The following is a 14,772-nucleotide window of genomic DNA, read 5'->3' as shown; positions in this document are numbered from 1 at the left end:
ACTGACGAAAAGCAGGTCTCAGCGGTAACACTGGTCATGGGATGGATGTGACGCAAGCTATCCAGCCATGACACACCACCCTTATGCTGCTGGAACACAAGGGTAGAGTTTTGTGCAGGGAATCCTTGTATTAATAAACATGAACAAATCAACACCCTGTGTTGTAATGAAATCAATCGGCTCTATGCACTGAGCTTGTCTGGTGCTTTAAGCTCACTGTTTGATGAAATTAAGAGACACAAATGACACGCGGAGGAGCCAGAGATCAAGACTTTTGCCAACTAGGTAAAAATAGCATACATAAAGCCAACAAATACAAACTCTGCAGGTAGAAAATATCCTTTAAATCACATGGCTTTGCATGGAGGTTTGTTCATGTTCTGTCAGTCACATTTGTCTCTCTACTTGCCAGTCTGCCACGAACTTAAAACACTGAGTTTCCAGCTCCAGTGAGCTCTGGACCACTAGTGTTACGTGGGTAAAATCACCGGGGAAGCCAATCCGGGGGGGGCTGTCAGAGCAGCTCACAGATCATTGCACCTATACATAGCCCATCTATAAATACCCCACCAAACTACCTCATCCCCATACTGTATTTATTTATTTTGCTCCTTTGCACCACGGTATCTCTACTTGCACATTCATCTTCTGGACATCAATCTCTCCAGTGTTTACTTGCTATATCGTTATTACCTTGCCACCAGGCCCTTTTATTGCCTTATCTCCCTTACCTCATTTGCACTCACTGTAGATATACTTTTTCTACTGTATTATTGACTGCATTTTTGTTTATTCCATGTGTAACTTTGTGCTGTTGTATGTGTTCGAGCTGCTTTGCTTTATCTTGGCTTGGTTGCAGTTGTAAATCAAATTAAATTTTATTTGTCACATGCACATGGTTCGCAGATGTTAATGCGAGTGTAGCGAAATGCTTGTGCTTCTAGTTCTGACAATGCAGTAATAACCAACAAGTAATCTAACTAACAATTCCAAAACTACTGTCTTATACACACAAGTGTAAGGGGATAAAGAATATGTACATAAAGATATATGAATGAGTGATGGTACAGAGCAGCATAGGCAAGATACAGTAGATTGTATCGAGTACAGTATATACATATGAGATGAGTATGTAAACAAAGTGGCATAGTTAGTGGCTAGTGATACATGTATTACATAAAGATGCAGTAGATGATATAGAGTACAGTATATACGTATACATATGAGATGAATAATGTAGGGTATGTAAACATTATATTAGGTAGCATTGTTTAAAGTGGCCAGTGATATATTTTACATAATTTCCCATCAATTCCCATTATTAAAGTGGCTGGAGTTGAGTCAGTGTGTTGGCAGCAGCCACTCAATGTTAGTGGTTGCTGTTTAACAGTCTGATGGCCTTGAGATAGAAGCTGTTTTTCAGTCTCTCGGTCCCAGCTTTGATGCACCTGTACTGACCTCGCCTTCTGGATGATAGCGGGGTGAACAGGCAGTGGCTCGGGTGGTTGTTGTCCTTGATGATCTTTATGGCCTTCCTGTAACATTGGGTGGTGTAGGTGTCTTGCAGGGCAGGTAGTTTGCCCCCAGTGATACGTTGTGCAGACCTCACTACCCTCTGGAGAGCCTTACGGTTGTGGGCGGAGCAGTTGCCGTACCAGGCGGTGTTACAGCCCGCCAGTATGCTCTCGATTGTGCATCTGTAGAAGTTTGCGATTGCTTTTGGTGACAAGCCAAATTTCTTCAGCCTCCTGAGGTTGAAGAGGCGCTGCTGCGCCTTCTTCACAATGCTGTCTGTGTGAGTGGACCAATTCAGTTTGTCTGTGATGTGTATGCCGAGGAACTTAAAACTTACTACCCTCTCCACTACTGTTCCATCGATGTGGATAGGGGGGTGTTCCCTCTGCTGTTTCCTGAAGTCCACAATCATCTCCTTAGTTTTGTTGACGTTGAGTGTGAGGTTATTTTCCTGACACCACTCTCCGAGGGCCCTCACCTCCTCCCTGTAGGCAGTCTCGTCGTTGTTGGTAATCAAGCCTACCACTGTTGTGTCGTCCGCAAACTTGATGATTGAGTTGGAGGCGTGCGTGGCCACGCAGTCGTGGGTGAACAAGGAGTACAGGAGAGGGCTCAGAACGCACCCTTGTGGGGCCCCAGTGTTGAGGATCAGCGGGGTGGAGATGTTGTTGCCTACCCTCACCACCTGGGGGCGGCCTGTCAGGAAGTCCAGTACCCAGTTGCACCGGGCGGGGTCGAGACCCAGGGTCTCGAGCTTGATGACGAGCTTGGAGGGTACTATGGTGTTAAATGAGAACTTGTTCTCAACTAGCCTACCTGGTTAAATAAAGTTGAAATCAAAAAATAAAAGATAAGAACAAATTCTTATTTACAAAGACGGCCAACCCCGGCCAAACCCTAACCCAAACGACGCTGGGCCTATTGTGCGCTGACCTATGGGACTCCCGATCACGGCCAGCTGTGATACAGCCTGGAATTGAACCATGGTGCCTTAGATCGCTGCACCACTCGGAAGCCCAAACGGTTTCTGACTGTCATACAGTACACCCTTTTAGTTTTTGTTGTCCTAGCCTATCTGTCAAATACTTTCTCTAGTTTTACTTCCTTTCAGGGGCAACAATACACCAGAACAGCTCGTTAACATTATCATGCTACATATTGAACTTCCATCCTCTCAGGCCAGGGGTACAATGTATGAATTTATATTTGGATTAGAATTGCTGTTTATAATCATTGGCCAGTACGGAGAATGAAGTAAAACCTCAAGTCCAAATCCCTATCTCCATTCATGGCTAATTTATGAAAGGGATGATTCTAGCCACTGGCGGACAACAACACGAGACGCAACAATTCGTTTTTTTCTGTCAATAATGATGTTTGGCTTGTGATGTAATTGGTCTGAAGCCAAATCCAAACTGGCTTCCCCTGACTTTTTTGTTGTTGGTGAGCCAGGACCATTCATAGCTGAGCTCACTCAGTTTAGCGCAAAGCTGATTGGCTGTTATTTTCTTTCAATTATCAAGCCGGGCTAAATGCTTGCTGGCTTTCCTTTTATTCAATGCTATGGATGGCAACAATGTCATACACTTTCTGACCATACAGCATCAGATACGTTATGTGCATACTGGGACAGAAGGGCTCTGATTTGTTCGCTCTGATTCTCCAGTAAGATGAATTCAGCCTCTTGCAAATTGATGGACATGCATGAATCACAGAGAGACGAAAGAGAGTATTCAGACCCTTTACTCAGTACTTTATTGACACACCTTTGGAAGTGATTACAGCCTTGTCTTGGGTATGGCGCTACAAGCTCAGCACAGCTGTATTTGGGGAGTTTCTCCCGTACTTCTCTGCAAGATCCTCTCAAGCTCTGTCAGGTTGGATAGGGAGCGTCTCTGCACAGCTATTTTCAGGTCTCCAGAGATGTTTTGATCGGGTTCAAGTCCAGGCTCTGGCTGGGCCACTCTCGTTCAATCTTGGTTTCGTCATAATCTTGTTTCTCATGGTCTGAGAGTCCTTTAATTTCCTTTTGGCCAACCTCAAGCGGGTCTGTCGTGCCTTTTACTGAGGAGTGGCTTCTGTCTGGTGTGCTGCAGAGATGGTTGTCCGTCTGGAAGGTTCTCCCATCCCCACAGAGGAACTCTGAAGCTCTGTCAGTGACCTTTTGGTCACCTGCCAAAAGGAACCGAAAGATCTCTGATCATAAGAATCAAGACCTTTTCTCACAAGTGTAACACAGGTTGTAAGCTCTGTGAACAACGTGTCCACCCCGACAATGAGAACAACTGTAATAATAGTTGTAATGCATTAACATAAGTAAGCATAACCAAAGAAACATTGTAGATTAGAAATGATGGAAATTAATGGTAAATTTACTACTGGAGATTTACTACTGAATGCGCACATATTGGCGCGAGAGAACGCATCCCTGAAACGCGTGACTTGTGCATCTAAGCCACACTCTCCTTCTTGACTCAACATTTAACATTTATAAGACACAAGACACATTATCTTCACACATTACTGTAGGCCTAAGAAATACTCTCACAACCAGTGTTGGGTCCAAAGCAGTAGCCGTTTATGAAAAACCAACAGCCTATCGACCAAACATTTAGTCAACTAAATGGGGGGGTGTCAACCCGAAGTTAGGCCTACATTTATTTTAGCCATCTAAAAAATGTCAGTTTAGGCTAAATGTCCGTATGCTCGTCATCGAGAGATGAGATGATGCTGGTAAGCCTTGTATTTAGAATTTATTTTCCTGTAAAAATGGTTTGGTTTCTGTTTCATATTATTACAAACCAAGCCTTCCGTAGGTTACCTGTAACCTAGCCCTATAGCAGTGTTTTCCACCAGCCAAATAGAAAAAGTAGCCAGCGAGGGAGTTTGAGAATTTTGTTTGTTTGTTGACGAACAAGCTCTATTTTGGTGGCCTCTAGTACATTATTATGCCTTGATGCCATCCAAAAGACGAAGCTAAATTATTGAGGACTTGACTGACTTTACCTCCCAGATTGGTACTGAGTTGTGGTATTGAGTAGAAAGTCATGACCTTTGAATTCATGCATTTTCAGTAATTAAACTTCTGTTTGTTTCTTCAAATTCTGTATTTAATTGTCTCAGCTGCTGTGGACAGTTAGGTAAGGAAACCAGCGTCATTTTGTGATTTGGGTGAACCATCCCTTTAACAGTTTGACCTGTCACTCAATCACTGTGGAGGGGGCAGGATGTTTGTGTCAAAGTGTTGGTAGGATTTCAGACGTCAATCAATCACTGTGGGTGGGACTTTGAGGGAAGGCGGTAGATTAGTATTCTAGTCAGAAAAACTGGATCTCCAGACCCCCCCAACAGTGTGTGAACCACCACTTTTATACAAAGTCAGGCACCCATGACATACAGGTATGATTAAAGAATTAAGCAGGTGTTAAACTTTTTTTTATTTTACCTTTATTTTACTAGGCAAGTCAGTTAAGAACAAATTCTTATTTTCAATGACGGCCTAGGAACAGTGGGTTAACTGCCTGTTCAGGGGCAGAACGACAGATTTGTACCTTGTCAGCTCGGGGATTTGAACTTGCAACCTTTCGATTACTAGTCCAACGCTCTAACCACTAGGCTACCCTGCCGCCCCGCCACTTGTTCTTAGCTACACAGAAAACAGCATTGACTACTCCATTGTCGACACTGTAGTCAAACCTATATCAATATCTTTAATAATGCCATAATAAGTATCATGACATTGTCCACTCCGACAATGAGGACGATAAAAGACTGGAATAATAATATATTGAATGCATTAACACATTACTGTAACCAAACAAACATTTGTAGATTAGACTTTATAGGAATTAACAGTAAATGTACTACTGGTGATATATGTAATAGGGAATTGATAGACACTAACAAATTGGCTGGAGAGAATGCATTCTGGAGAGGGAAGTGCATTGTGCAGCCGTACTCTGAAAGATGGACAATAGTGAGTGCCCCCCAATTAACCTACGAGTGTCTTTTGTATGAACTCTCCCTGACTTCCAGAAGACCTGACAGCTAATATGCTCTAGACGGGTTGATTTAATTTTCCCCGAAGTTGGCACTCATTCACTCCCCCTCATTGATGGACTGGTGTAATAAATAAGGTGGGAACTCACTCTGGTTTATGCTAACACCCAACCAATGGCTTCTAAATCTATTAGGGGAGGGAACAAGTGTAGTGAGCAAGTACACACTTTGAGCTAAGGGGTAGGGAATTGGAATGCAGCCCTGGTTTTTACCTCAAAACAAAGAACATCCTTATTTCAGCCTGACTGGTTGTTAATGTTGTCATTGGACAGTTGCTTATTTCAGCCTGACTGGTTGTTAATGTTGTCATTGGACAGTGAGGGTGGACAGACTTATTTCAGCCTGACTGGTTGTTAATGTTGTCATTGGACAGTGAGGGTGGACAGACTTATTTCAGCCTGACTGGTTGTTAATGTTGTCATTGGACAGTTGCTTATTTCAGCCTGACTGGTTGTTAATGTTGTCATTGGACAGTTGCTTATTTCAGCCTGACTGGTTGTTAATGTTGTCATTGGACAGTGAGGGTGGACAGACTTATTTCAGCCTGACTGGTTGTTAATGTTGTCATTGGACAGTGAGGGTGGACAGACTTATTTCAGCCTGACTGGTTGTTAATGTTGTCATTGGACAGTGAGGGTGGACAGACTTATTTCAGCCTGACTGGTTGTTAATGTTGTCATTGGACAGTGAGGGTGGACAGACTTATTTCAGCCTGACTGGTTGTTAATGTTGTCATTGGACAGTTAGGGTGGACAGTTGCTTATTTCAGCCTGACTGGTTGTTAATGTTGTCATTGGACAGTTAGGGTGGACAGACTTATTTCAGCCTGACTGGTTGTTAATGTTGTCATTGGACAGTTAGGGTGGACAGTTGCTTATTTCAGCCTGACTGGTTGTTAATGTTGTCATTGGACAGTTAGGGTGGACAGTTGCTTATTTCATCCCCACTATACGATTCCCCTTCAGCCTCCTGTTGCCTCTGTGACACTGAGGTGGGCAATGGAGAGGAAAATTGACATTTTAGATGTGCCCCTTCTCTCACGCAAAGCTGCCTGGCACAGAGGGCCACTACACCTTGACAGAGAAGAAGTCCATCCATCACAGTGCTACAAATGGACTGAGCTGGACTTGCTTTTTCAACGAAGGAGATAATGCTAGATATGACATGCTGTGACCTAAATAGCTTTGACTGTTTTTTGGGGCTGAAATGATCTCTTGTCCAATATGATAATGATGATAGGTCAACTGTTTTCAGGCTCATCACGTGTGCAAATATATGACCTTTTGATATGAATGGCAAGTTTTGTTACGGACCACTAATAACCTGTGTGGGGAGGGGGGTTATTTCCCCATGAGCGTGTCCATGCATCTGTGACCTTTTTTAAAAATAGATTTTACAAGTGTGATTTGTGGAGTCACAAAGTATTTTCTTGTTGCCAGGGTGAACCCAGAGAAGCTGACGAGCGTGCAGCAGAAGCTGGAGGCTTTCCTGGCCCAGGAGAAGGAACAGAAGGAGCGAGCACAGAGGGTCAGTGTCCTGGGAGGGGGGGGTAAGGGCAGGGGGGGCGAGACCATTACAGGATTGGGATGGATCAGGGGTCAAGCCATTAGCTTTCCAGGACAGGAGTTATTTTCAGCCATAGTGCATACACCCATAACATCTAGAGTTGTCACCGGGATGATAATGCAGGGTCCGACATTAACGATGGCCCACTGGCCCGGGGACAGTAAAAATACGTCGTGCCAGTGGATCTTGTCATCTTCTGTGTGCGTTTTTGCATTCCAGTTCAACATTTGCCTCCTCTGTTTTAGTCTACCATTTTGAAGACTACGCACGGAAATGTATTTACATTTGAGCGATACGATTGGCCTTTCATTTAAGCACCACCACGCGTCGCAGCTACTCGAGCAGTACATGAGTTGATGCCTTCACATAGCACACACGCAAGCTGTCAGGAGCAAAAAGAAGCTACTCACTCACTGAACTGATTGTATTTTGAGCTAGGGAAAGCGGTTTACAGAAGTAAACCTTCAATAGTGAACATACTAGAAATATGCTGGCTACTGTTGATAGTCTGCACAAAGAAAGCTACAAAAAGACATCTAGCGTTTGTCTTGGCTAGCCTACTGTAGCCAGGTCAATATCTCTTTTGGAACACAATTATCTTAAAGGGGCACAGCGTCTGATTTTGAGATTGTTTTTCCTTCCTTCTTCTTAAAATGACAAAATTTACAAACAAATAATGAATGCAATTAATAAAATGCTATTCTAAAGAATAAAGATTAATTTCTAAATTATTTGTTTTTTAATACATATCATAGGAATCAAATGTAACTTAATAGCTGAATATAGAGAGGGCGCATGCCAACCTATAGGACCTGGATGACCCCAATGCATTTAAAAATGACACCATGTCCGGGCCAGTAGACATTTTGTTAGGCCGGTAGATTTTTGGACAACAGGCCCAACCTGTAATGGACTGCATTTACATACTGCATTATTTACACTTCTGACTAAGTAACTAAAATGTGATTGAAAATGGAAATTACATATGTTATATTTGTGTGTTTTTGGCTCTGTCATTAACACCCTCGTTGCCTAGACGGTGCAATTGTTATACCCACTTTTGTACTCATAACAGGATTCTTTTGCCATTTCATGCTTCAACAGATTGTTTAATCATAATTTCACGTTTGTAATGTATGTGCACAAGTACCGCGATATTAATTTCTTGCCAGCTCCAAACCCAGCAGTGCTGTAATCAATATCAATGTAGCACTACAAACAGGAGGAAAAAAATAACATAATTTGAAACAGGCAACACATTTCTCCTGAGGAGAGAGCCCACTTGAAGAGGGTCCCTTATCACCATCTTGCACCATCCCATGTGATTCATCTCCTCCCTCGGCTGGCTGTTCAAGGAGATGGCAGTTGTCGATATCGCTCACCCCCCCCCACCACTCTCTCCCTCTTTCTCTGTGCAGTGTTTCGTCTCCTACCTGCGCTCCGTCTACCTCATGAAAAACAAAGACGTCTTTGATGTGTTCCAGCTCAAGCTCCAGGAGTATGCAGCGTGAGTAAAAGGGAGGGACACGGGCCATTTTGACCACTAATCTGTCTCCTAGCGGTGGAGCGTTTTCCTTAGATCTGCTCCAGTTGTTTAGGGCTTCCCAATCCCGAAAGAATGTCAACCAGGCCACAGTATGCCTGTTTGTTGTGCATGTGAGGGGACTTGGACATCATTATCCACAAGGCCTTAACATAGAATATGGTGTGCGGCATCATTAGAAGAAGCTGTGTCATCCCCTCATTCAAGCATAGAGTATCTTAGCTTTAACCACTGCTAGCTATTTTAGCCTTTTTAGACCACGATGAACCAAACATTTCAGTGAAAGTCCAACTTGATGTCATTCTTCCCTTTTGGTACTTTTGCTAGTTCCCTGGGCCTCGCTGTTGCTCCAAGGGTGCGTTTTCTCAACAAAGTCCAGAAGCAGGGAGCAGACCCTGGACAGAGCTGCGGGCTGGGAGATGTGGCCCCACATGAGGAGGAGAAGGAACTAAAGACCTTCAAGGCTCAGCTCAGAGGAGACGGGCTCAAGTCCGAAGCTCAAGAATCCCAAAGCTCAGATGAGGAAGATGATGAGGAGGAGGACGAGGACAAGTTACAGCCCGGTCCTAAGGGTCTCATCTTCGGGGCAGATGAAACCGAGGAGGATGAAGATATGAGGGACTTGGACCTGCTCACAGTGAAGAGAAAAGATGTCTTCAGTCTGGAGGAAGTTGACCAGGATGATGAGGTGAGGTGCTCCTGCCTGTGGTGGTGCCAGTTCTGTGGACACCAGTGTCTCTTAATTCTGGACCTGGGGACCCAAAGGGGTGCAGGTTTTTGCCATGGCCCTACACACCTGATTCCACTAATCAACTCATCAAACCTTTTGATTAGTGGAATCGGGTGTGTAGTTCTTGGGCACAAAAAACAAAATATGAATCCCTTTGGATTTCCAGGACCATGATTAGGAAACACTGGTGTCCACTTAATGCTTTATGCAAGTTGCATTTACTTATTTAAAGGTCCAATGCAGCAGTTTTTATCTCAATATTAAATCAAATATAGCTTTTTAGCAAAGAGCAATTTCTCAAGAAAGGCCATTGCTAGGACTGTCTAGGAGTAGTCTGAGTAGGGAGGGGAAAACTAGTTCTTATTGGCAGAGGTTTGGAACTCTTTCTTATTGATCTATTAACTCATTTACTGCCTGGTGATGTCAGGCAAAAACTCTTAAGTTGAAATACTGTGAAATTTCAGATGTTCTTTTCAAACAGCACTTACACTAAAAGTGCATGATCATTTTCACAATTTCACAGTATTCCAACTTAGACTGTATATATCCACACTTCGATCTCGTGAAAATCATGTTTTTGACTGCACTTGTGCCTTTAACATTTTTTTGCTAAATACAATTACTCCATGTTGTTCAGCATAGTATATATAAACCCTCCATAGATGTTAAACAAGCCATTTGGGCTTTTGTTGGACTTAGATGTGTTGCTGTGTGTGCTTTTCTGCCTAATTTTGGAAAAGCAGCGGCGTCTGTGTGTGTGAACAATGCAAGCGGGAAAAGGTGGAATTAGCATGCCTAAATAACAACCACAATCAGCTGTCGGAGCTCAGTCAGGAGCCACGCTGCCAACAGAGACATATTCGTCTCTACAGTCAAGCACAACAAGCATCTGTTTACAGTCACGGCCAATTTCAGGTAGGAAAATGGTTCTGGAAACTGACAAAATGGCCAATTTGTGGGAAACCCAGATGGCTGTATACATGCATAGCCGAGGTGCACTTTATTTACATGCATTTGTCGTCTCCAGTTGGACAAGCGGTTCAGTTCCATCTCCAACCATCTGTTTTCTACTGAGTTGCCAACTTGCAATGCCTTTGTCTCATATACAGTCATGACCGAAATTACTGGCACCCTTGATAAAGATGAGCAAAAAAAGACTATAAAAATGTAAATATAATCCTGCGCTTTAGCCTGGCTTTGCTCTGTGTTTCTGTAGAGTTCACCTTGTTTCTATAAAAGTTGGGAACAACATGTTCCAGGAGCCTCAATCACTACACGCATACCTGGCAGTGGATGATACTCATCGATGTCAGATTTAATTTAGGGCAGATGGTTCCTCTCTGCTGGAGAGAGAACTTCTAAATCACTGTTTGCGCCACGTTCCCACCTACGTGTACGTTCCTTAACAGGGGATGTAGATGCTGAAGTGGTGACCTCATCACAGTAATAACACTGATTTGGGTTATGAGCTTCTAATCTAATTCAATGGCTTAGACCAAGCTGTCTGTTGCACTCATCTTTATTGTTAAGTGAGGAGTTAGGCAGCTACAACTCTTAAACCTCTGCACACAACTAGTGTGACTCAGTGTAAACTTTCTGCTCCTTTCTCTGGAATTTGTGTCAACTGATTCGAAATAGGTCCTTCCAAGCTTTTTCTCGTCTTATATTTAGTTTCTGTGCACCTTGGGACAAACAAATTGGGCTAGCTCCCATGTGAAGTTGAAAATAAAACATCCTAGTTTTCCCTTAAAAAAGACCGCTGTAGGGTAGAAACGGTTTGGAGAAGAGGTGTTTGATCAGAGGTCAGGGTGAGTTTAGCCAGCCCAGGCTAGCTATTTCATTGACTCCTCTGCAGTGGGCTATGAATATGCTGTAGGTGGCCGGGGTCACATCTACTGTGCCTTCAGCTGGAATGTGGGAGGCTGCGGAGTGCTGGCTTTCCATCTAGTCCGACATGATTCACTGTCTTTAAATGGGGTGAGAATCCTTTATTTTTATTTTTTTTGCCCTTCAAAACATTATGAACACCTTCCTAATATTGAGTTGCAGCCCCCCTCTTTGCCCTCAGAACATCCTCAGTTTGTCAGAGGATGGACTCTACAAGGTGTTGAACGTGTTCTACAGGAATGCTGGCCCGTGTTGACTCCAATACTTCCCACAGTTGTTAAGTTGCCTTGGATGTCCTTTGGGTGGTGGACCATTCTTGATACACATGGGAAACTGTTGAGTGTGAAAAACCCAGCAGGCTTGCAGTTCTTGACACAGGTGGTGCGCCTGGCACCTACTGGCAAACCCTGTTCAAAGACACTTAAATCTTTTGTCTTTCCCATTCACCCTCTGAATGGCACACACACAATCCATGTCTCAAGTGTCTCTAGGTTTAAAAATCCTTCTTTAAACCTTCTCCTCTCCTTCATCTACAGGGCTTGAAGTAGATTTAACTAGTGACATCAATAAGGGCTTATCATTCACCTGGTCAGTCTATATCATGGAGCGAGCAGGTGTTAATGTTTTGTACACTGTGTCTATTGAGTGAAATGGCCACATTTACGTTAGATCATTAACAGTCAAAAATGTATTTTTGGGCCATTTTATATGAACTGAATGGTTTATAATATAGGGATTTCTTGACCTGAATAAGTTAACGTTCCACATAAGAGTTGATGAATATCGAAGAGACTGGGAAACTTTCAGAGTTAACACAAACTCTGAGAAAGACCATATACTTTACCCCCAGCATTTGACAGTAATTAAGTTGTCCCACTGTCACGATCGCTGTCTGGACTCTATGGCTGGGAGTGCTTTTATTGCCTTCTCTATAGAGATCCGGATGACCTCACCCTTGTTACCCCAACTTTTCAATCCGGCCGGCAGGGTCTGTTACCTCTGAGATTGTCATTGTAGCCAGTGAAACAGAAAGACCCCTCACTACTGTCTTCTGGCCTGATCCTGTCCTAGTGGGGTTGGGAAGCTCCTTCAGGTAGAGCTGTTTCAATAATTATTGGTTGAATTGACATTGTCACTTGACACGTTTTAAAGCTGCAATATGACGCTTTTGGGCGACCTGACCAAATTCACATGGAAATATTTCATATCTGTCATTTACCATTGAAAGCAAGTCTAAGAAGCGGTAGATCTGTTCTATATGTGCTATTTCTATGCTCCCAGGTCTTAAGTTTTGTTTTTGCGTCTTTTACTTTCGGTTTTGTTCTACAGCTTCAAACAGCTGAAAATACTATATTTTTGGTTTGGATAAGATATTTCACAGTGGTTTACATGGTACAATGATTCTTTACACTATAGTTTTTTTCGTCACACAAACTAAAATTAGGAGAACAATTAGAATTTTAGCAACCAGGAAATGACGGAATGATTCCTACATAGTGCATCTTTTAAAAGATCAATAATGTCTGCGATATTCTGGCACAAGGTATAGAGCATATTAATACGCTAATTTATGCCTTACCCCAACCAGCAATTCACTTCCTCAACCTTCTTTGCACATTATGGCAGTTCTGAAGAAAACATGAACAAATGCTCCAATAACACCCAAATAGGTCCTTTCAGAAACACTCTCAGTATAGTGGTGCAGGTCTTAGATGTTGTGCGCATGAAATTGTCATTCCGAAATGTATCCGCAACATATTCCATTTTGTTCAACTCAACCCGGTTCCTCTATACAGCTGTTCCATTCTCCGTGTAGCCTGCTGCTAAAATGGACGGAGAGGTATTGCTCTAGCTGCAACAAAATGGAATATACAGTACATTCGTAAAGTATTCAGACCCCTTCACTTTTTCCACATTTTGTTACGTTACAGCCTTATTCTAAAATATTTTTTATTTATTTTTATTTTTTATAAACAATACCCCATAATTGACAGTGAAAACAGGTTTTCAGAATTCTTTGCAAATTAAATTAAAACTAAAAATTATTTATTTACATAAGAATTCAGACCGTTTGCTATGAGACTCGAAATTGAGCTACGGTGTATCGTGTTTCCATTGATCATCCTTGAGATGTTTCTACAACTTCATTGGGGTCCAGCTGTGGTAAATTCAATTGATTGGACATGGTATGGAAAGGCACACACCTGTCTATATAAGATCCCACAGTTGACGGTGCATGTCAGAGCAAAAATCAAGCCATGAGGTCGAAGGAATTGTCTGTAGAGCTCCAAGACATGATTTTCACGAGGCACAGATCTGGTGAAGGGTATTAAAAGAAATTGAGGCATTGAAGGTCCCCAAGAACACCGTGGCCTACATCATTCTTAAATGTAATAAGTTTGGCACCAGCAAGACTCTTCCGAGAGCTGACCGGCCTGGTCAAACTGAGCAATTGGGGGAGAAGGGTCTTGGTCAGTGAGGTGACCAAGAACCTGATGGTCACTCTGACAGAGCTACAGAGTTCCTCTATGGCGATAGGAGAACCTTCCAGAAGGACAACCATCTCTGCATCACTCCACCAAACAGGCCTTTATGGTAGAGTGGCCAGATGAAAGCCACTCCTCAGTAAAAGGCACATGACAGCCCGCTTGGTGCAAAAAGGCACCTAAAAGACTCTCGGACTATGAGAAACAAGATTCTTCGGTCTGATGAAGCCACGATTGAACTCTTTGGCCTGAATGGCAAGTGTCAGATCTGGAGGAAACCTGCACCATCATCCCTACAGTGAAGCATGGTGTTTTTCAGCGGCAGGGACTATAGCTAAGGTTCACCTTCAAACAGGACAACAACCCTAAGCATACAGACAAGACAATGAAGGAGTGGCTTTGGGTCTGAATGTCCTTGAGTGGCCCAGCCAGATCCCAGACTTGAACCTGTGTAGATTGATGGGGGAAAAACAATTTCATCCATTTTTGAATGAAGGCTGTAACGTAACAAAGTGGGAAAGGTGTAGGGGCCTGAATACTTTCCGAATGCACTGTAACGTTGTGGATATACACAGAATTTAATTTGTATAATATCTAAAGACCTGCATAACTATACTGAGAGATTTTAATTTCTTAAAGGACGTATTTGGGTGTTTTTGGAACCTTTGCTCATGATTTGTCAGAGCCCGCATTTTCCACAACGAGGATGAGGAAGTGAATTGCTGATTATGGTATGTTTCTCAAAAACAAGAGAAATAGGTCCCTTCTATAACACCCCATTTACATAAAGAAAATACAAATGATATAATAATAATAATAAATAAATAAAAAGTAAAATTCTCCAACTAAAAACACTAGGGTCAATCAGGTTTTTTTTTTTTGTCCGTTCTATCATCGGATAACGTAATATGAATAAAACATTTTTAGGAATCACTAAACGTTAATAAGGCTTCCCGTTGATGCCATCGTTAATCTTCAGTTTCTGT

At 42.7% G+C, this 14,772-nt stretch overlaps 1 protein-coding gene across 2 annotated transcripts in view; it reads left to right on the top strand.

Annotated features, from left to right (window-relative positions):
- LOC135548708 (probable ATP-dependent RNA helicase DDX10) overlaps positions 1-14,772 on the top strand; it is a 69,986-nt gene that overhangs the window by 17,281 nt on the left and 37,933 nt on the right. For both annotated transcript variants that reach the window (XM_064978563.1, XM_064978561.1), the window contains exons 11-13: positions 7,014-7,101; positions 8,559-8,647; positions 9,011-9,371. In XM_064978563.1, coding sequence (XP_064834635.1) covers positions 7,014-7,101; positions 8,559-8,647; positions 9,011-9,371 — 538 coding nt within the window. The remainder of the gene's footprint in view (positions 1-7,013; positions 7,102-8,558; positions 8,648-9,010; positions 9,372-14,772) is intronic.

The sequence above is a fragment of the Oncorhynchus masou genome, chromosome 11, assembly GCF_036934945.1.
Source record: "Oncorhynchus masou masou isolate Uvic2021 chromosome 11, UVic_Omas_1.1, whole genome shotgun sequence".
Lineage (NCBI taxonomy): Eukaryota > Metazoa > Chordata > Actinopteri > Salmoniformes > Salmonidae > Oncorhynchus > Oncorhynchus masou.
The sequence above is the reverse complement of the archived record's forward strand: the minus strand, read 5'-3'. Positions and strand labels throughout refer to the sequence as shown.